Raw genomic sequence first — 22256 nt, forward strand, 5'->3', positions numbered from 1 at the left:
ATGGGTACAGGGGCCCAAGAGACCATCTTCTACTACTTTCCTAAGCCATAAGCAGAGAGCTGGAACAAAGTGGAACAACCAGGACTCAGACTGGTATCATATGAGCTGGCAACACTGCAGGTGCAGGCTCAGTTCACTATACCATTACTCCGACCCCACCAAAAACATGCTATACTTTCAAATTTCCATGAGCCATTGGAGGTGACTTCATCGTGTATAACCTTTTGGCTCTGGTTTCTTCTGCTTGTGTAGAGTATATTTGAGATTCACCCATGTATGGCATGTCCCATTCATTGGAACATTTTAGTTGATGAGTAGTACTCTGTTGTAAGGATGTTCGATAATGTAAGGCTATTCAATAATGTAAGTTTTTGGATATTTGCAAAGATTAGCGATATATTGTAGCAAGTTTTATTTGTGGTGTTCCCGACAACTGGGCTCTCTCAGATGTGTGGTTTTCCTTTGATTATAAATACCTTCATAATGAACATCTTTGTGCACTGTCATCAGTGATCATTTCTGCAAGGTGGAATGTTGGGAAAGGAATAGAGATGTTTTTAAAGTCCCTAATATGCTTTTAGCCATTAAAATTCTTTTTTTAAAAAAGTTGTTTATTCTACTTGAAAAGCAGAGTTACAGGGAAGCAGAGGCAGAGAGAGAGATAGAGTGAGCTTCCATCTGATGATTAATTCCCCCAAATGGCCACAATGCCTGAGGCAGGTTTGTCTGAAGCCAGGAGCCAGGAGCTTCCTGTGGATCTCCATGCAGGTGCAGGAAACCAAGTCCCTGGGTACTCCTCCTCTGCTTTCTAGGCACATTTGCAGGGAGCTGGATTGAAAGTGGAGCCACCAGGACTTGAACTGTCACCCAGGTGGGATTCTAGCACTGCAAGCAATAGTTTTATCTGCTTTGCCACGGCTCTGGCCTGAAGATGTTTTCTTTCTGTGTGTTCATGGCATGATTGACTTAAATTCCAGTGACGTTTTAACAATCCTCTTCTCTATCCCCCTCTCCTCCCATATCATCCCTAGATACCTGGCCTGCAGTTTCTGCATAGTCTGCACGCTCTCCACATCCTAAATAATCATGGAGGTCAATCAGGAGACCTCTGTCTTCCTGGTGAAGATCTTGGAGGAGCTGGACAGCAAGCAAAACACGGTTTCCTATCAGGACCTGTGCAAATCACTGTGCGCGCGGTTCGATCTGTCGCAGCTGGCCAAGCTGAGGAGCGTGCTCTTCTACACGGCTTGTCTCGATCCCAACTTCCCAGCCACGCTGTTCAAAGACAAGATGAAATGCAACGTGAACAACCAGCAGTCCAAGAAGATCATGGTGGCGGCCGACATCGTGACCATTTTCAACCTGATCCAGATGAACGGGGGCGTGGCCAAAGAGAAGCTACCTGCTGGGCGCCAGAAAATGCGCAAGAAGGAAGCCTCCTTTGAGTCCTGCCGCTCCGACACGGAGATCACGGAGATCTGCTCTGCCGCGGACTGCGAGTCACTCAACTGTGAGCTTAATGACAGGCCTTTCAGCCGGGGCTACCCCACCAGGCAATCCTCCAAGAGCCGCAAAATGGACTGCAAGGACTGCCCGCAGTTCGTCCCCGCCTCTGAGCCCAACTTCTTGCTAGGGGTTAGCAAGGAGGGCAAGAGCCGAGCTGCCTCTCTGGACCGGCTGCAGGCCCTGGCCCCCTATTCTGTGGCTAGCCCTCGGCCCTGTGAGATGCAGCGGACCTACTTTCCCATGAACCTCGAGAGCGAGTCCATCTCCGACCAGGACTCGCTATCTCTCAGCCAGGGTCTCAAGGAGACCTTCCTCTCCAACGAGGAGCCCTTTGTGGTCCAGTCCTGCGTGCAGAAGAGGAACATCTTCAAGCAGGACTTTCACAACCTTATGCCTGTCTCCCCTAGCTTGGTGGGCCCCCCTGGCAAAGTAGATGGGGAATGTGGGGAGCCCCAGAACCGGAAGGAGCCTCACAAACCCCCCTTCTTCAATCACAGCTTTGAAATGCCCTACAACAGCCAGTACCTTAATCCGGTGTATTCCCCTATACCCGACAAGAGGAGAGTTAAGCATGAAAGCCTGGACGATCTTCAAGCCTCCACCTATTTTGGACCTACACCAGTGATGGGAGTCCAAGAAGCCCGGCGCTGCCCAGGGCGGCCCAGCAAACAGACCCCATGGCCAGCCAAAAGCTGGAGCCTCAACACGGAGGAAGTGCCCGACTTTGAGCGGTCTTTCTTCAATAGGAATCCCTCCGGGGAAGAGAAGCTTCGCTACCCCAGTTCCGGCAGCCAGAGCCCTGCTTTCCCAGCCCCAGACAGACGCCCAGCTTACCTGGTGCCCAAGGACCAGCCGCCCATTCTCCAGGTTGGCTATGCAGCCAAACCCAACGGGCTCAAAGCTAAAGAGATCCCGTCCCCCGTCGACCTGGAGAAGCATGAGCCAGTCAAGAAGTTCAAAGACAAGAGCATTGGCTGCACCAGTGGGCAGCTCAGCTCAGACACCAGTAGCGTGGGCACCCAGACCGAACAGCAGGTCCTGGAGTCCAAGAAAGGCAAAGACTTGTGCACCTCTGGGCAAGGCAAGTACGGTGACAGGCATGCCCTGAAGCACTCCGACGACGACTCGGAGGTCGTCAGCGATGACATCAGCGACATTTTCCGTTTTCTCGACGACATGAGCGTCAGTGGGTCCACGGGAGTGATGCACTCGTCCTGCTACAATAGCACCGGATCCCTGTCCCAGCTGCCCAAGTCAGACTGTGACAGCTCTCCTGAGCACCACCTCCCCAAACTTGCCAATGGGTTCCCTGGCAGCAAGGGAGACAAGGTCAACCGACCAGAGCGCCTCCAGCCCTCAGAGGAGGAGCTGAAAACCAGTGTGTGCAAATTGGTGCTGCGCATTGGTGAGATCGAGCGGAAGCTGGAGTCGCTGTCTGGAGTGCGTGAGGAAATCTCCCAGGTCTTGGGCAAACTCAACAAACTGGACCAGAAGATGCAACAGCCCGAGAAGGTGAACGTACAGATGGATCTGAACTCCCTGACAAGTGAGGCTCCGTCCGACGACACAGCCTCCCCACGTGTGTTCCGGGCGCACGAGAGCTCCCACACAGCCCCGTTGGAAAACAACCCAGAGTGGTGTTGTTCAGATGCCAGTGGAAGCAACAGTGAGAGCTTACGCGTCCAAGCCCTGAAGAAAAGCCTCTTTACCCGTCCGTCCTCCAGGTCCCTGACTGAGGAGAACAGCGCTACAGAATCCAAGATTGCCAGCATCTCCAACTCGCCCAGAGACTGGCGCACCATCACCTATTCCAGCCGCGGAGGCCTCAGCGGGGAGGAAATGAAAGACGCAGGACCAGCAGTGGAAAGTAAGGACTGGCATCGGAAACCCAAAGAGGTAAATGAGTCAAGTTCACCTAGGCAGGCAGCAGTTCATTCTAGCTTGAGTGTGTGGGTTACAACCAACACACCTTTGGCTTGGTTTAACCTTGCCTTGGCAGGTGGGTGATCCTTGCAAGGAAGGACCCACATAGGGTGCGAGTGTGTTCCCCCAGAGTTGTCACTCAGCTGGAATGCTTGCAGGTTGCCACACTGCCCAGAATAGAAAACACGGTGAGCTGCTGGACGGTTGGTGTGGGCAAGCTGGGTCAGAACAGGTAGGTGCATTGAGGAGGGCCAACCATCCTTTGAAGAAACAACAGGTCACAGTACAGGTGAATGAGGACAGTGACTGTTGAGTGTGCATGTGATCCGTTTCTCCCGGGGACTGCATTACATATACCATGGTAAGCCCCTTTTCCCCTTTAAGGAAAGTGTTAACACGCTGCCCTAATTTTCTTTAAGAAAATTATTTATTGGAAAGGCACACAGACACTGCCAGGCAAGCCTAGGATGCAATGTCTGATACCATCAGCTGCTGCGTCCTAGAGTCAGAACTCAAGCCTGGACACTCCTGTGTAGGATGCAAGTGCCCAGGCAGCATCTTGAACACTAGACCAAGCATCCACCGCCCAGGTATTATTCCTGGTTAAAAGTGAAAATATTTTTGTCAGAAGTGGATGACTAGCAAGAGCATAGGATGAGTGGGGAAGGGGTTCCTGGTCCTATGAGGCAAAGATGTTAGTTTCTAGCCTGTGTTTTCTATAGTTTTTAGTTCTGCATGAGCTGTTCCTGCTCCTTCTGAATGGACCCAGGGTGTCCTCTCGGGTCACATGGAGGTGATGTCAGTGTGCTGCTTGTCTCTGTACTCATTCCTGCTTCTGCCATATAACCAGCCAGAACCTTAGTGCCTTCTGACTTCTCCAAGGAGGGAGAGAGGGGAAGGGAAAGAGACAAGGAAAGAGAGAGACAGAGAGAGAATATGAGATAGGTTGTAGGCACTGAAATCCTGAGGGTTCAGAGTTCCCCAAATACAAGGGTGTGACTCACTGCTGAGGTCTGCCTACTGAGCCCAGCATGGCACTACCTAGGGGGCTGGGCAGAATGGATCTTATCAGAGAAGTCCCTTCCAAGGCCCTTTTGCTTTGAGGAGTGAGAAAAAAAGAGGCAACTCCATTTTCTTGTTGGGATTTTTGGCAAGTTCCTGCTGCATTCTGTGTCTGAGTCAGCAGTCCTGAGTGTTGGGCTGGGTTTGGGCAAGAGCTGAGATGCACCTGGGCGACCCGTGGGTCACACGCGCATACACATGCTCTTTCTTTCTCTGCATGGCTCACTCATGCTGACTGTGCTCTGTTTCACTTCTATAACTTGACATAGTGGCTTTCTCACACCTGGATACCCTCTAGCTGTCATGTCTTCTTTACATTGGAACTCCGCTGACTGGTCAGGGGAAAGAGGCTGAGTGGGCAGCCTCTGCCTTCCGGGAACTCACAAGATGTCACAAGGTGGCTACAAGATAGCAGGGGGTCTGCATGTGATTTTCAGAGATCACACAGGTGGGCATGCCCACAGTTACAAAGTACTAGAAAGTTCTGCTTCTGAAGTTCCACTGAGAACAGGGGTTCCCAGAGGGAGAGACACATGAGCACCCCTTCTTTCCCTGATACAGTAGCTCATGCTATTCCTTGGGCTATGCTGTTGTCTCCAAACAAGGACTCAGCTGTCACCAGGAGCTTCTAAACCATGTGCTCTTTAGTGTAGCTTCCTCCTTCCAGGGAGACCAAGAAGCATCCATGGGTTCAGCTGACCCAGCCCGGAGGAAATGTTCATGAACACTGGTGCCACCAGCACTCTTTGAAGCTGGAAGAATCAGGCTGAGAACCTGGGACCAAGTGATCTTGAGTGTTTCTGGCCTTTGGGGTTTCTACATGTATAATGGGGGTTCATGATGGGAGTGATGCCATGAGGATTTCTGGTACACACAGATGAGCTCATGCTAGGACAGTGAGAGAGGAGGGGGATAAGAGATTTCTTTTTTGTATGCCCATGGACCACAATTGGTGGAGTCTGAATGTCTACAGGGCCTGGGGCTGAGAGCTGCTAGCTGCTCTGCATCACTGGGAGACCCCACGGCATTCGTGCTGCTTCTGTGCCCTTCTGCAGGCTTCGCAGCACCGCCTACCCAAGCAGCCCAAAGACGGCAGCTTCCTGGTGGAGCAGGTGTTCAGCCCTCACCCCTACCCCGCCTCCCTCAAGGCCCACATGAAGAGCAACCCTTTGTACACTGACATGCGGCTTACGGAGCTGGCTGAGGTGAAGCGGGGCCAGCCCTCCTGGACCATCGAGGAGTACACACGGAATGCAGGCGACAAGGGCAAGCTGACGGCCCTCGACCTCCAGGTGAGCCCCTTGCTGTCCTGGGTGAGGGGGTGGCAGTATCGGAGGTCACCCCAACTGGGCCCTGGCGAGTGCACAGGTCGAGAATGGTTTCGGCCAGCCCAACCCTGCCCTCTCCGACTTCTTGGGTCCCCTAACTCCAACCCCCAAATCCCTACCCCACACGGTGTAATTTGAACTTGAATGAGTCATGTAGCCCAGTGCACAAGGGGTTGGTGGTGTTTGCTCTGTTTGTGAATTGGCTGGGCCACTCTGACCTGCTAATGATGCGTTTAAGACTCTATATATAAGTGCAGATTCTAGTCTTTGCTCACGAGACCCGTGCCAAACTGTTTCCCGCCCACAAGCTGATTTCTCCTTCTGTGTGTAGCGCGTGGGATAATCATATTGGTGGGAGCTCGGCTATGGACTGTGTTTCCATATGGAGCGGCCGCAGGTAAGAGCCATCGCCGGGAGCTCTGTGAAGGCTATTGTGGCCAGAGGGCATATATTTTGTCCACTCACAGGCAGGGCTGGGTTGGGGTCACATTTTGGTCCCATTCATATCACATCTCTCTATGTCTTCTTGTCCTTGCCACGGCAGAGGATGCACCCAGTTCCCCACTGTGGGCTCAGCCTTGAGCCAGTCACCTATAGATCTCGGGTGAGATATTATGTCCATCAGGCACAGTGTCAGAGAGCCACCTGTAGGGGTCAGTGTGGCTGGCTTTGCAGAGACCCAGAGGACTATGGGAGATGCCTGGTCTCTGGGGATGACCTATGACCTTTAGTTCACCTGCTATGCCTGCATCCTTTCCTCTGTTAACTGGGCATAATCATGTGGAACTTGAAAAGTCATTGTGAAGATGGAAAATAGTATGTTTAAGGTGCCTGGTGTTGCTTAAGGATTTGGGGTGGGGGGGGGGGGTTGCTGCGTAATGCTTTGCACAGTGGGTGTGTGTCCAGCAGCCTTCTAGGCCCAGGCAGTGGCAGAAATTTTGTAACTGCCCTCAACCTTACAAATGAGGAACTGTAGGAAACACAGGAGCTTTCCACAGGGGCCAGGCACATCCAAGACCACATTGAACCCTCACATAAGGAGTCTCGTGCCCTCTTCTTCCTGTTCCCTCCACAGCATTCTTCCTCGGAGGCTTTGGTGGCGCTAGCTGTCACACAGTGCCTACTTGTTGGTTTATCAGAGTCCCTAAATGAAAAGCAGTCGTGGGGCCACATACTGCAAGTGAGGTTTCTGGGCGTGACCTCCTGAGCCCCTTCATGCTGTGCAAGCGCATTGTGCACCATCACCTGTCCATCGGGGCTGCCTCCTCTTGGGTCTTCTTGCTGCTGGCAAGCAGGCTAGACACGGATTTGATTATCCCCCAGTAGGGCTTGTGTGGCAGCTCTGTTGTGGGGTCATCAGGAGTCTTCCAGTCAGCAGGTGTGAGAGGCTTAGCAGGTGCGATAACCAATGTTTGGGCAGTGTTGTGGTATGACCTTGAGAAGGTGAGTCATCAAACAACTCACTGACTGTTAGGAGAAGGCACAGGGGAAAATCTTGGCTTTAGGGATATGTGTGAACTTAACCTGCCAGTGTCTATAAGCAAGAGGATAAAATCACACACACACACACACAAGTAAAAATAGCTACTTTGGTTATGGAGGTGATGTTAGCTACAAATGCAAAGGCCAGCCTCTCCAGTTACACCAACTAAAAGGAGGAATGAGGGCTCAGGACTCCTGGGAGAGTGCCCGTAGGAAAGCAGCCTGAGGCATCTAGTAAAGTCAGGGAGGCTGTGCAGGGACTTAAGCCTGTGTTAGGGCAGTTTTAACATGTGTGCTCTCTCCCTGGGCTCCCCCGTGGCCAGTGTGCAATCGCTTTCCGTGGTGCCCACCTGAGAGAATGGGCAAAGTGTGTTTATTTTTATTTCCAGGCCCCATTCATAGCTGAGTTCACTCACCGGGGTCCCTGGGAACCTCACAATCACCTCTCTGCTTCCTCGTGCCATTGGAGCTTGCAGATACTGGGGGGGCGGGGGAGAGAAAAAAAACTAATTAAACATAGAGTAGTTCCCAGGCTGAATCCCAGCCTGTACTATAGCGTAGAGAGCTATGAAAGCAAGCCAATTTCCTCCTGCCGAGCTGGAGGCAAGCTGAAAAGACAGTTTGGTTGTTATTTGCAACACATGTCTTCTGGGCCAAGTAGGGAGGAGGGTGGGTCACGTCAATGGTAACTGCACCCAGGCTGAACCTGACACCCACTGGGTGACCCCTCACCCATTGTTTCAGGACAGGCAGCAGATCCACCATTGGCCACATCTTCTTGGCTGAGTATCCACTCCACTCCTTCCATGCCAAAAAGAACAGGCTGGTTCTCTGTGCAACGTGGTCCAAGTATGAGGACACGTGTTCTGGTGGCCAGAACTGCCCCCATGCAGCTCAGGACAGCCCCCTCCCACCACCAACCTCCAGCACAAGATACCGTTGCAGATTTTTTTTTTTCCTTGCAAAGTCTGTTTGATCGCACAGAGGACCCTGTATGCGTGGAGTTTTTCTAGAAGATTTTTAGTGAGAGGACAGTAATGAAACCAAGGGGCAGATTTTGGCTCAGTGGTGAAGGCGCTGGTTGTGATGCCTGTGTCCCTGACCGGAGAGCCTGGGTTGGATTCCTGTCTTTGGTTCCTGACTCCAACTTCTTGCTGATGTGGTGGTGATAGTGATGGCTCAAGAGTTGGGCTCCTGCCATCCATGTGAGAGACCTAGGTTGAGTTCCTGGCTCCTGGAGACTTCAGCTCCAGCTCAGCCTTGGCTCTTTTGGGCATTGGGGGAATGAACCAGAGAATGGGAGCTCTTTCTCTCTCTCTCTCTTCTATATTTTTCTGTCTCTGTATCATCTTCATCTCTCTGCCTCTCCAATAAAAAGAAATAAATAAAGCAAAGCCCAGGAACCCACAGCATGTTGGTTGCCAGCCTCCTGGAAGGAAGTAGATGGATGCTCCCAAGGGGGTTGAGGGAGGGAAGAAAGGAGGGTACTAAGCAGGGTACTGTTTGGTGGTGTGAGCAGACAGGCAAGGGGACACTGTCCGTAGCCAGTGAATCAACTGAGGGATCCATCCTGGTGAGAAGCGTTGCCACTACTGGGTCTGAAGGGTCAGGGTCTCAAACCCAGTGCTTACAGCCTGAGAGCATCTGAACAGGGGGTGAGTGAGGCAACGGTGAGAGTGCAGGAATAAACCCTTCAGCATCTCTGTCCCTATTGACTGGGAACAACCGGAATGCACTCCTCGGGGTTTTTGTCCCCAGGGACCAGAAGAGCAGAGCACAATTTTGAGGGCAGGTGGGTTAGAATCCGCCACATTCCACGACCATGTGGCACACTCTCGTTTGAAGTCTCTAGGGGTCGCTGTTCTGATCCTCCGTGTGTGGTTTTTAATGTACCTGCGTTTATGAACATTTAAAAAACAACAGCAACAGGAAAATCTTCAAGACGGGGATTTTAAAGATGTGGCTGATTGCTTCTCTCTGGGTTGCAGTGTGGTGTTGCCTTGGGGTGACGCTTATTCAAGGCTGGCCTTAAGATGAGTGCCCCACCTTTCCTCAGTGGATGCAACCGACCACATCCATGAGGAGTGGGATGATATCAGGATACAGAGGCACAGGAAGAGGCTCCTGCAGGCGGATGACCAATCTGAGGGAAGCTGGGAGTCACATGGGTGGGGGCTCTGTCTTTGGCCGAAGTGGCATCAAGTTAGGGATGGTCACTTAAGACTGGTATGGTGACGATCCACTCAGAATCTCTAGACCTTGAGTTTAAGCTGTGGCCTGAGCTGGCTCAGCCCAAATGTTTGAAATGGAAATATTCTGTGTTTTGTTTGAAGCGCTGATCTTAGAGTTGCCTTTGATTTTGGTGGAAGCTTCTCTGAGCAAAGAGATGATAGGACAGCCTTCCTTCCAACAGGGCCTGTGGGTAGAGATTACCTTTTAGTGACTTTCCATGCAGGGAGGGGTATGTCCAGGGAGCAGCCTGCTGTTGGTTGTCTGCCTTGAAGTTGAGAGCCCTGTCTGTCTTGGCTTCACTTCATTTCTCCACACACAGGAGACCCTGAGTCAGAACCACGTTGCCATTTTTAGCAGGGGAGGGAGCTGCTGTATTCCAGAATGTGTAGGGTGGAGCCTGAGGACAGTTTCAAGTCCCTGTTCATCTCTATCAGCTGCCGAAGACCCAAGGGCTTCGTGAGTGACATGATTGTCCTAATGTCAGGTACTTACTGTGTTTCTAACATCTTCTCATTTTCAGACACAAGAATCTTTGAACCCAAACAACCTCGAGTACTGGATGGAAGATATTTATACTCCAGGCTACGACTCGTTATTAAAGAGGAAGGAAGCTGAATTCCGACGAGCCAAGGTGTGCAAGATAGCGGCTCTGATTGCTGCCGCTGCATGCACTGTCATCTTGGTCATTGTGGTCCCCATCTGTACCATGAAATCTTGAGGCCACGGACGCCCCAGTCACACACGGCTCATGGCGACCCACGTCTTCCTCTGTATTTGGAGAGCTTGCAGCAATGAGGTCACTGTTTGTCACCTGGGAGATAATGCCATGACGGCGAGGTTTTGAGAACGCTGAAGGTAGTTGGCTGATTACACCTTCTCGAGAGAGAGCCACCTATCCAGTAGCTTGGCTTACTTACCCCTCCAATGCAGTTTTTAGAAGTGCAATATCTTTTCCCACAAAAAGAAGGTCATGGAGTCCCAGTCAGTCCCAAAGGAACATTCCAAGTGAAAGAAGGGGAAGATGAATGGGAGTCTGTTTCCATGAGGTTTCTGGGTGGGGGATGAGTCACAAAGAAGGTATTAAATGTATGCTTTTTTCTTTGTAGAAGTTTAGGGAAGTAGCAAGGGGGGACCAAGCTAGGCTCTCTTTTCCTTAAGGTCGGTATCCCATGGCTAGGGAAGGAGCAGGACCCATGTCGTGCTAGAATGTGACTTCTTTGCTGACTCTCACCAAGGGCTACCGACTTTTCCCTCTTGCCCTTCTGTTCTCACAGCAACTGAAGATCTGCATCCTTGCAGATCTTCTTGGAAACTTCTGGAATCTTCCTCCTTGTTCCCAAGGCAACAAGGAGCTGGACTGCCAAAGTCAGGCTGTGTTGTCAGGTGTCCTTTCTTGGAGACCTGCATGTCCCTAGCCCCTTGTTGATGGCGTGAGGGCAATACTTGATGAACACGGCTACCCCCAAAGGATCCCGTGTCTTAGCTTGGGGGATATGGCCGCACTACTGGATTTTCTGTCCTGCTGGTAGCAGACGATCTGCTTCTCACACCTGAGTTGAGGAGTTCGGGACTTGTCCTTGTGCCTTGAAGAGTAGAGATAGCGGCTACATGTTGACATTCTAACTTCAACCCGTGGTTTCTGCGTGCCACTTTCAGTGACTTTAAAACGAGTTTGAAGCTTGTTCAACCCTATGATAAAGGCACTGAGATCTTCTCAAACATGTATTCCAGAGTTTTAAATACTTGTCAGCTGTGCAAAAAAATCTATTTAACCATTTATCTATCTATATGCCTGTCTAAATGCCAATTTCTGTTTATTGTCTTCTCTGTTCAATAATTGAGAGCAAGGTTTCTCCAGTGTGCGTGAAGCTGTTGTAATTTCACGATCATTTGATCTCAGTGTCCAGCTGCGGGATGGTGCTTTGATAATAAGTGAGCAGAAAGGATCATTAACCACATCTGATTCTAATGTTTTGTTTCAGTCTAAAGGAAAAAAAAAACATGAATGGCAGAAGCTAGTCACCTTAAATTTTTTTGATGGCAAATAAATATTGACTGTGAGAACGTGGTCACCCTGGGTGGCATAATTAATTCCTGCAAGTGGGACCTCAATCTTTAAAGCAATAGGTGTCCAGCATTCGTCCTGATTCTAAGTAACCCTTAGCTCGCCCTGTCCCATGCAACTGCTCAACAGGAAGGGGTCATCAGGGAGTTTGGTGATGACTTGTTCTAGAGGTCTTCATGTTTGTTTCTGTGGTCATGTCTCTGCGTCAGTTTCCCGTTAGGTGGTTGTAGTGGAAGCCCTAATATGGAAAACTGAGGATTTACCATTGCAAGTGAAATCAACATGTATTCTGACATCAGAATTTCCCCCTTTTGGTGCTTTGCCTTGGGTTGGGCACTAGAAACAAGCTTTTGCTTTCCTTCCAAATTCCCTTCACCCATGAAGATGCTGCACCACTCCCTATGCAGATCCCACCATGCCCCGCTTAACTGTGGATTACGCCGTCAGAGCTCCAGAAATGATGATTCTGAGCCTTTTGTTCTGTTATGTGGAGAAGAGCAGTCAGACACCTTCACAGGACTAGAGAAAACTTTGTCGAATCCCAACCATATCCCTCCACCTAACAGCTAGGATCATGGGGAGGTAGGACCAAAACACTCTAAGCACTGCCCTGGGTGGAGTCTAGATGTCCTTCCTGGGCCCGATGTGGGCCAGGTGCCAACCCAGCTACTTAGGGGAGGGCATGACTAGTAGCCCTACCTTGAGCAAGAGATGAAAGAACTCCACAGAATCTTTTGCAGTTTCCACCTCTAGCCAGAAAAATTTTGTCTTGCTCCAAGTCTGGAGAGATTTTAAAAATACAACCCAACGTCATCATCAGGTCATGGAAACAGCCATACTGGCTACTATCCCAGGAAAATGAACAGTGAAAGTCAAAAAGTAAGGTGGTTTACTCTGGCAGGGGTCACTCTCACTCCAGTGGTACCATGTCTCAAGTTGAGGTTACAGACCTTTGTCATGACTTGAGGCTAACGGATGCTTGGTGTCTTGGGATCAGTGGAAGGAAACATTCATAGTTAGATCCTTTCTCATGGTTGATTCTAAGTCTCACCAGACTTTTGGACTTATACTAGTTCCTCCAATTTGCAGAATGGAGCAGATCTGGCTGGGGCAGGAACATCTATACCCTTTCCCTCCTTCTGCAATGAGCTGTCTGCTGGTGACCCACACACTGTCCTGTTTATCCCTTGATTTGGGTACCATCTTCCACCACTGGCATTTTTTACATAAGGCAAAATGTCTTTGGAGTTATCAAAATTCATTATCTTCTTCTTTTCTTTCATTTTAAAGACTATTTATTTGAAACTTAAAGCTGGAAGGAGAGAGACGGAGAAAGAGAGAGAGAGAGAGAGAGAGAGAGAGAGAGAGAGAAATCTTCTATCCAGTGATCCACTCTCCAGATAATCACAATAGCCAGTACTTGGCCAGGCCAAAGCCATGAGCCAGGAACTACACCTGGGTCTCCCCTGTGGGAGACAGGGGCCCAAGCACTTGGACCATCTTCTGCTACCTTTCCCAGGCCATTAGGGAAGCTGGATCTGAGGCAGAGCAGCCGAGTTTCTATCTGGCACCATGTAGGATGCCAGTAATGTAGGTGGTGGCTTTATCCACTATGCCACAATGCCAACCCCTACTTATATATTTAAAACACACAATGCAACTTAAGAAATTATTTTGAAATCCAATTCCTTATCCAATGATTAAATTTAAAATTGATTCATTCCTTTTTTCTAATCTGAATTGGTTTTGGACACAGCCTGGCAGAAAAAATTTCCCAGCTTACAGTTTCCAGATATTTTATATAGGTCCTCCTTTCTTTACACTGCAAAAGACAGTCAAGCAAATCATACTCATGTCATTCAATACTACCTGAAGGCAAGTTGTTTGTATTTTACAGCATGCAGCTACACAATTCATGTCTTCAGGGCTAGTGACATCAATTGTTCTGAGTCTCTGGGCCCTAGTTATGATCTGTTTTTTGGGAATTAAGGCAGTGCTGATTTGTCCTCAGTTTATCAAAGATAAAAGCTTGTCTGGAAAACAAAATTGCTCAGCCAAGAGTGGAAGACTCAGTTCAGTGGTATAGAAATTCGTGAAGGTTGAAATGCAACCTGCTTCAGAGTGTAACCAATCTGCAAGAATATGGTGGGTGACAAAGTGAATATTAATTCATTCTCCTATATATTATACTATGAATGTTTGTGTTTCAAGGCACAAATGAGTGTCATGGTTGGTAGGGCATCTGGGGGAAGAGTATTTGATATTTATGAAGTAACGAAGAGAAATGCAACAAACTTCTCTATTTATGCCTTATGAACAAAAGAGTGTGAAATGCGAGGTGCCATTGTATGTGGAAGAGCCCCACATGCATGGGAATGTCTGAAGGCCGGGACAGTGTCTTCTCTGTGTGTGTTCTGTACAGCTCTCAGCACACTCTTGGTGCTTGATACATGTTATATAATACCAGTAACTAAGCACATTTTTAGATCTTTTTTCAAATGGCTTGTGTAAAATTTGGTTAATGTACAATGGTTGGTTTGAAGCTATTATGTAAAATCTGCCTCTTCAAAATATAATCGTAAATAAACGGCAAAATAGAAGATCTAGCTGTGCGGTTTCATTCTCTGCTTAAGTGGTACCTGTTCAGTCTTCCATTGTGGAGCTCAAGTGTCCAACTTGGATTTTTTTTTTTTTCAATTTGAACAATTCCATGTCATCAGTGCCTAGAGCAAAGCCACAGATTATTTGAATGGCCCACAGATATTTCACACTCTCTTCCCATTAAAAACCTGCCTGCCAAGAAGAATTCTACCCAGACTTGTAGGCAGGTTCCTTCGGCCTCTTTTTGAGCTTGAGGCTGTGCACTTTGGACTCTTGTGTGTACCCATCACAGCCATGGGGTAACTGTGTGGTTATGTGTAGTTGTGGCTTTCTTGCTACCACTACCTCACTCATTGTAAAGGCACCCCAATTCATGCATCCATTCTATCATGGAATGAACCTTCCAGTAGCTTCCATAAGCTCGACCCTAAACTTCTACCCTTGACATGATTTTGTCAATGTGCGCTATCACCAGCTAGGTCTAGTTTCCCCACAGTGATTTCAGTGTCACTGTCTCTTCCATTTTAGCCCCTTTGCTGTCTGTGTAGGTGCAGCTCATTGTGTTCTTGATTTGTGTTTCTTTGATGATGATTTAGACTCGCTGCTTTCTGTATGCTTCTCGGGCACTAAGACATTCTATTTTGTGAAGCATCCAATTAGTTTTCTGCCCAGTTGCTTATCAGACTGCATGTCTTTATCTTATTGATTAGGGAATTGTTTTATGCATTATGGAAGCAAGTTCCTGTCAGATGTAAGTTACAAATGTATTTTCCATTCGTTGAGCTGTACTTGTAACTCCATGGAGGGTGACTTTCTGACGAATGTTTTGATTTTTAAACAGATACATATTTAAAATTTTTAAAGATTTATTTATTTTTATTGGAAAGGCAGGCTTATGGAGAGGAGAGACAGAAAGCTCTTCCATGTGATGATTCACTCCCCAATGACTACAACAGATGGAACAAAACAAATCCAAAGCCAGGAGCCAGGAGCTTCCTTTGGATTTCCCATAGGGGTGCAGGGGCCCAAAGATTTGGGCCATTCTTCAAGCTTTCCAAGGACATAAGAAGGGAGTTGGATGGGAAGAAGAGCAGTCAGGACATGAACCTGCACCTGGGATGCCAGTGATTTCAGGTAGAAGATTAGCCATCATGCTAGCACCCCATGTTTTGATCTTAATTTTTAGGCATTTTTGAGTTTTTCTCATTGGATAAGATCATTTGGGTCCTTTTAAAGAATTCTTTATGGGGGCCCGGCACGGTGGTGCAGTGGTTAAGGTCCTCGCCTTGCACGCCCGGGATCCCATATGGGCGCCGGTTCTAATCCCGGCGGCCCCTCTTCCCTTCCAGCTCCCTGCCTGTGGCCTGGGAAAGCAGTCGAGGACGGCCCAAAGCTTTGGGACCCTGCACCCACGCGGGAGACCCAGAAGAGGCTCCTGGCTTCGGATCGGCATAGCACCGGCCGTTGCGCTCACTTGGGGAGTGAATCATTGGACGGAAGATCTTCCTCTCTATCTCTCCTCTCTGTATATCCGCCTTTCCAATAAAAATAAAATAAATCTTTAAAAAAAAAAAGAATTCTTTATGGAGTCCAGGGTCAGGCAGATGCTCTGTATTTTTGTCTAGGAGCTTTTTATAGTTGGGTCAGAGTTTTTGGAATTCATATCTGCCTGTGATGTGAGGTAGGATTCAGCAGGGTTCTTCCTACCGGGTTATCTATTTACACATACCCTTCATTAGAAAGGTCTTCTTTCCACTCTGACATAAACTGTCCAAAGCTTGTATTACTGTCTGGGCTTTCTATTCTGTTCCTTTGATCTGTCCATGCAATCTGTTAACATCAACGAGAATTTTTCCTTCCCAAGGGCTTTCCTTGACTACTAAATCCTAGTTTATTTGTACTTTAGCACACATCTTTATGGTGAAATTGTGTCATGGAAGATGTTGGAGAGAGAATGAGTCTGACTCTTATATCCTTTTCGCCACTCAAATGTCACTGGCCTTCCTGCTTGAGTCATTAAAGAAAAGTGATTAAGCATGAGTCACAGTGCATTGCAATTAAGAGTGTGACGTTGGCACCCAGAAGGCAATCTTTGACAAGATCTTGGAAGATGCTAGGTTACGGTGCTTGTACAATGGGGGGGGGGGGAGGCATTGGTAATGTATTAATTCAGGCCCATACATCCGAAGTTTGCATTTGGCTGGGCTAGTATGACCTTGTATTTTTGCCCCATGCTCTGAAGTACTGAATGCAGACAACAGCATATCAGTAAAATGCAGGGGAAAATATTTATACACCCTACAAGTACAAATCAATAGACAATATGCTATCGCATGGCATTTTAGTCTGTCACTAATTTAGCTTTTCCCTCCAAGTACCAGCAAACATCAATAGTTGGTTAACTCACTTCACATTATTGCATGGACTTTTAAAACACATAGATGTGATCTCCCAGGGCTCTAGGACTCCAGTTTGAAACCACTCCTGTGACCTCTCTCCATGGTGAGTCTGAATAGTGGCAATGGTGTGAGGAAGGAGGACAAGGTGCACACGACTTCCCAGAGAAGGGAATCCTCAGTATGTGAAACAGACACTGACAATGAAAAATAAGAGGAGACTGTCTGGGTTTACGGCCAGAACCAGGCCATACATTTCTGTCCTTGCATGCAATGCTTCTCTGCTCTGTTAAAATTGACTTCTAGTTACACTGGTTTATGAACATTCCTGACAGATTCATTAAATCCTGCACATCAAGTTATTGTGAGAAACCAGCAGTGCGCGAGTAGTTAATTGCAAATACAGTTTCCTTTCATTTGTCAAGGAAAGCACTTCATAAATTATGCCTAATAGGTTATTGAGTAGTCACCCCGCTAATAGAAGAAATGTTCACAGTATTTTCATGCTGGTTACTCCCAGCCATGTCCCACATTTTAATGATTCTTGTATAATTCCAGAAGTCCCACGGAGGGAGCCTTTCTCTCCAGCTCATTTTCCTCTGGACCAATGCCGTTTGATCTGTGTGTCTCAACCAGTCAAGATTAGCATTTTTGTTGCTTTACAGTTAGAGGTCACTTCGACCACTTGCACTGAATATGGGACATATGCATTTCTTTCTGATTCAGTTTATTTCTGACCCTTGATTTATTCCTTTGTTTTTTTTAGTCAACTGATATTCATCGAGCAACTAGAATACATATGGCAGAGGACTGATGCCAAAATATTGCTGCCTATCGTGTCCCTGAAATGGGCTATGTCTTGTCCATTCTACAGGTGTCTATTGAATGAATAAGTCAACACATGAATAAATCAAAATCTTAGACCTTCTGTGTTAGAGTGTCCACTTTCATGGGTATGTGGGTGACCATCAAGTAAGCAAATAGAACAATTTTAATCAACAATGGGTACAATGAAGGAGAGGGAAGGGAATGCCGTAAGAAACATGAACTTGGAGTGAATGGAAGCAGCCCTTGGGTTAAAACAGCCAGGAAAGGCTTCCCAAAGGACAGGGCCAAGAGAGGAGGAGTATTTCCGGCGGAAGGCGCTTGCCTGCCAAGGTCCTGTTTGGGTGACATGAAAGACATGGGAAGACATGGAAGAAGGCCCTTGCCATCAGAACTTGGCCAACCAGCCGAGGAACATGATGTGAGGAGACAGCAGTGACGGAGGCTGGGAGATTATGTAAGTCCTTGCAGACTGCCTGAAGGAGGTGAGGTTTCCTTTTAAATATAATTGGAAGACTCTGGAAGGCTGCAAGCCGGGGCATGATGTAATCTGTATTTATATTGTTAACACAGCCCTCTGGGTGCAAGTTGGAGAGCTGAGTAAGGGGAATTGAGAGTGGAACCTGGGAGAGCAAGTCAGGAAGCCATTGCGGTAACTGAGGACCGGGAAGAGGCAGTGGAGCCAAGCTTGTATTTGTTAAGTGCAGACCCCTGGGCCCATTGGTGAGGATGGCGAGGGGCTCAAAGTTAGGAAGAGACACTTTGAGGAGTGGGAGTTGCCTTTCTACATGGGTGGTTTATTACTTCCTCAAGTGAACCTGGCGAGTAGGGATCATTATTACAGACCAAAGACTTCCAGCACCTGTGTTTTGCCCTGATCTCATGGAACTCAATCTGGGAGAGAACCTAGGTGCTTTCACTGTAGGTCCCCAGTGAGTTTAAACTGGAGAAGATCAACTGCTCTCTGAGCCCAGATAACAGAATCACATGCATGGATTCATATTGAGAGATTAAACTAGCTGGTTTAATCCAGCATATCTCTGTTCAAGCAATGGCCATGAGACAACCAGTGCCCAGGACATGAGACAGCTGACAGGATGATGCAGAAAGGGCAGGGTACTTAGAACCAGGCAGATGTGGGGGGTCATGGAATCAGCCACTTTCCTCCTAAGCTTGAGCAGATTTCAGCCTCTCTGGACTAACTGTGATCTCACAAGGTTTTCAGAGGATTAAGTGCAAATCCATTTACAAAGCACCTGGCTCATAACAATTACTCAGCAGATGTGAGGTGCTTTTCTTTCATTCAAGAGGAAAATAGGCAAATGGGAGGTCATGGGTGCATGAAGCCAACCTGGAAGGTCAGTGAGGTGGTAGGTGAGGACCAGATTAGATACCAGTGTCCTGACCCAACATCCTAAAGGCTAGCAAGAGTAGTGAGTGGTCCCAAATCCCCGCTTTCCTCCTCATCCTTGAGGAAGCCAAAAACTGAGCATCCTCTGGAAGAGAAAGACAGGTATTTGAGCTAACTTTGGGGGATCTAGCATCAGGGACCAGGCATCCCTAAAGAGAGAGAGGGGCTGTGTCACCAGGAAGCACCAAAGAACGTAAGGAACTGGCCCCAAAGGCTAAGTCCATGTTTGAAATATGCAACAAAGTTGGAGGAGGGAGTCAATTTGCTGAACCCTCACGTTCAACCACTTACTGCTTATTCAACTCACACCCACAGAGCACCGTCCAGACCAGAAAATGGTAAGAAAAGCACAACTGTTTTCTGTAGCAGTTTCTAGTCAGCCATAGGAGACAGATACATCAACAAACACAGCACAGGCAGATGTAAAGTGCATGTATGTTGTTGGGAGAGAAGCCAGTTCAGGAACTCTGGGGAATCCAGAAAAGTGTGCTGATCTCCAGTTCTTGTAGGAGGAACAAGAGGTCTCTAGAAGAGAAAAGAAGGAATGAGAATCCAAGCAGAGGGAGCAGTGCAGGCCAGTGAGTGCATAGAGATGTCCACATAGTAAACATATGTCTAGAGTTTGGCAAAGTTGTGTCCCACAGGAGGACATGGTTAGGTGGGATGTGAGCATAAAGGAGGCGAGTCATTGTCCCCACACTCCTGCTGAAAAGGAGGGCCCTTGTCTAGTCTTGAGAATAAGTATAGGAGAGAGGAGAACCAACATCTTTTCCTCCTTTGCCTCCAGAGCCGGGCGTGCTTCCATCCTATTATACTCTGCTTCTACGGAGGGCAATCTAACAATTAGCTTCTAAATCGGCACTTTGGAAATCAGGATAACTTTCCTACATGGCTTCAGCCATGGCTGATTTGAGCAAAATAAGCAGTCCAGATACAGCTACCACTGCATGTGAATGTAGGCATTCGGATGAGGATCTTGTACCTCCAAGGAAACGATGGATTATTGTGGAAATTGGATTAGCACAATTGGCTGACCATTTGTGACAAGCAAGATGATGCTTCGTATTTTTCAGCAAAATAAATTCTACATGGGTGAAAGAATTTAATGCTGCAAAAAAAAAAAAGGAAACCATTATGGCAGTGGCAGAAAATATGAATAAATGTAAAGATTTTCTAAGCATGACACCAAAGAAATTATAAAGAATTGTGTTGATAAATAGAGCAACATAACACAAATCAGTCAATGTAGATTTCTACCTGCTACAGAAAAGCTTGAACCAGACTTCCTCTCCCAAAGTAAAAATCTAGAAAAATGGACAAAGTATAGCAAATAAGTGAATCAATTGTTTTATGATCTAACTGGCATGGCAGAAGGCCCAGGAAGGTGATGCTTGAAGCTGAGAGTGACAGCAAGCCAGGCATTCTGGTCACCCCAGCTTTTGATCGAGAAGCTTCTTTTGGACTGGAGTACAGGGGCAGGAGCTTAGGAGAAGAATTGCTTACCTGAGGAGGTCAGAATTCACAGGGAGCCAGAAGCTGGGTACAAGGCAGAGTCCTGAAGGACAGGGAGCCACATAATGAAACAGAAGAGCTCCAAGTCTGCAGACAGCGCTTGCCCAGAGTGTGGCTGACTACTGAGCAGCCTACACCTCAGCAATAGGCAAAGAACACCCTACTGGATATCACTGAGGTGGACAAATCTCAGAACCTACAGGGTCAAGGGGGTCTCTGACTCCCATCTACTCTAGTGAGGGGATCTCACAGAATTCTCAAGATGCCCAGAACAGACGACACAGGGACTCTATCATATGATAGGGCTCCAGCAACTTGGAAAAAGATTGCTGAGAAATTGTCCTAAACAATGTATCCAACAAGTCTCCAGGAAACCCCAGGAGGTCCACAGTAAGTGACCTATTCAAGCAAATGCTAGCTCTCTTTCATCTTAAGAAAGAGAGAAAAAAAGATTTACTGCATTTATTTGAAAGGCAGAATAACATAGACAGGGAGAAGCAGAGAAAGAGATCTTCATCTACGAATCACTTCTCAAAAGACTACAATGGCAGGGACTGGGCCAGGCTAGAACCAGAAGCCTGGAACTCCATCCAGATGTGGGAGGTAGGTCTCAAAGTGCTTGAATCATTACCTGCTGCCTCCCTAGGTACCTTAGCAAGGAGCTGGGTGAGCAGGGGGACTGGAACTGGTGCCCTGATATGGGATACTGGCATGTGCAGGTGTTGGCTTATCTAACTGCACCACAATGCCAGTCCCAATTTTAGTGCTCTTCAAAAGACACCAAAATCATGTAGATGTTAAATCATGAAACATTTACAATGTCAAGTACCCAGGAAAAACTGCTAGATGTATGAAGAAGCAGGGAAACATGAGCAAGGACCTGTGACCTATCTCAAGAAAGAAAATTATTCAATTTCAATAGTGTGTGTGTGTGTGTGTGTGTGTGTGTGATGGGATATTGTTGTCACTACCAATGATGAAGAGAGATTCACATATTAACAAAATAACAGTTCATGTACGATGTATAATAATGAGCAAAATTCTAGCATTCACAACAACAAACAAATGTTGTCATTGGTAACAAAATGATGGAACCAAAGATCATTATTATAAATGAAATAAGCTAAAAAGAAAGCACAAATTTTGCACTTTCATATGTAGAAGTTAATATAAACAGACTATCAAAGTTGTGTGGATGTCACATTATTTGGCATACATATATATATATTTACAAATATTGTCTCCACTGAATTATACCAACTCCATGACAATATCTTTTATTCCCCACTTTAGAAACATCACAAATCCCATACCATATGTATATATTAACATGCATGTTTTCAAGAAAAGGCAGTATATACGTGTGTGTTAATATATACATATGAAGTGAATATGATAAATTACAAAAAACAGTTAATTTGTAAATGATTTCAAAAGCACAAAAAAGTCACACCAAACTCCCCAAATTTGTATAATTATGGTTGGCAAAATATTTGAAATATGCTTCTAATTAATTCATCTCTCTCCTGATGAGTTTGACATTTTATTTAACAGAGCAGGATTGGAGTTCACCGATCTTTATTATTTTTTTGCTTTCTAGTTCATCGACTTCCACTGTGACTGTTGTCATTTCTTCCATTTATCTTGGCTTTACTTATGCCTCCCTTTCCTTGCTTTTTAAAGTGGAAGCCAAGTTCATTTAGTCAAGAGCTTTCTTCTTTTCTCATATAGGTGTGGACGGCTGTACATTTCACTTGAAGTACTGCTTTGGTAGCATCCTACACAGCTTGATCCATTGTGCTTTCATTTTTGTTCATTTCCTTCTTTAGCTAAATTTCCTTAGGAAGAGTTAGTTTCTGGTCAATCCCAATGTTCTTTTCAGGGAGTAGACCCTGCTCCTTGCACTGTTGAGG

At 47.1% G+C, this 22256-nt stretch overlaps 1 protein-coding gene across 1 annotated transcript; it reads left to right on the forward strand.

Annotated features, from left to right (window-relative positions):
- Window positions 1-1086: 1086 nt before the first annotated feature.
- On the forward strand, window positions 1087-10294 carry MINAR1 (membrane integral NOTCH2 associated receptor 1). The gene is made up of 3 exons (XM_040968469.1): window positions 1087-3402; window positions 5547-5783; window positions 10054-10294. The coding sequence occupies exons 1-3, from the start codon at window positions 1087-1089 to the stop codon at window positions 10249-10251; spliced, it is 2751 nt and encodes a 916-aa protein (XP_040824403.1). The 3' UTR covers window positions 10252-10294.
- Window positions 10295-22256: the final 11962 nt, after the last annotated feature.

This window comes from Ochotona curzoniae, unplaced genomic scaffold, assembly GCF_017591425.1.
Source record: "Ochotona curzoniae isolate NIBS_2020 unplaced genomic scaffold, NIBS_Ocur_1.0 scaffold_4701, whole genome shotgun sequence".
NCBI lineage: Eukaryota > Metazoa > Chordata > Mammalia > Lagomorpha > Ochotonidae > Ochotona > Ochotona curzoniae.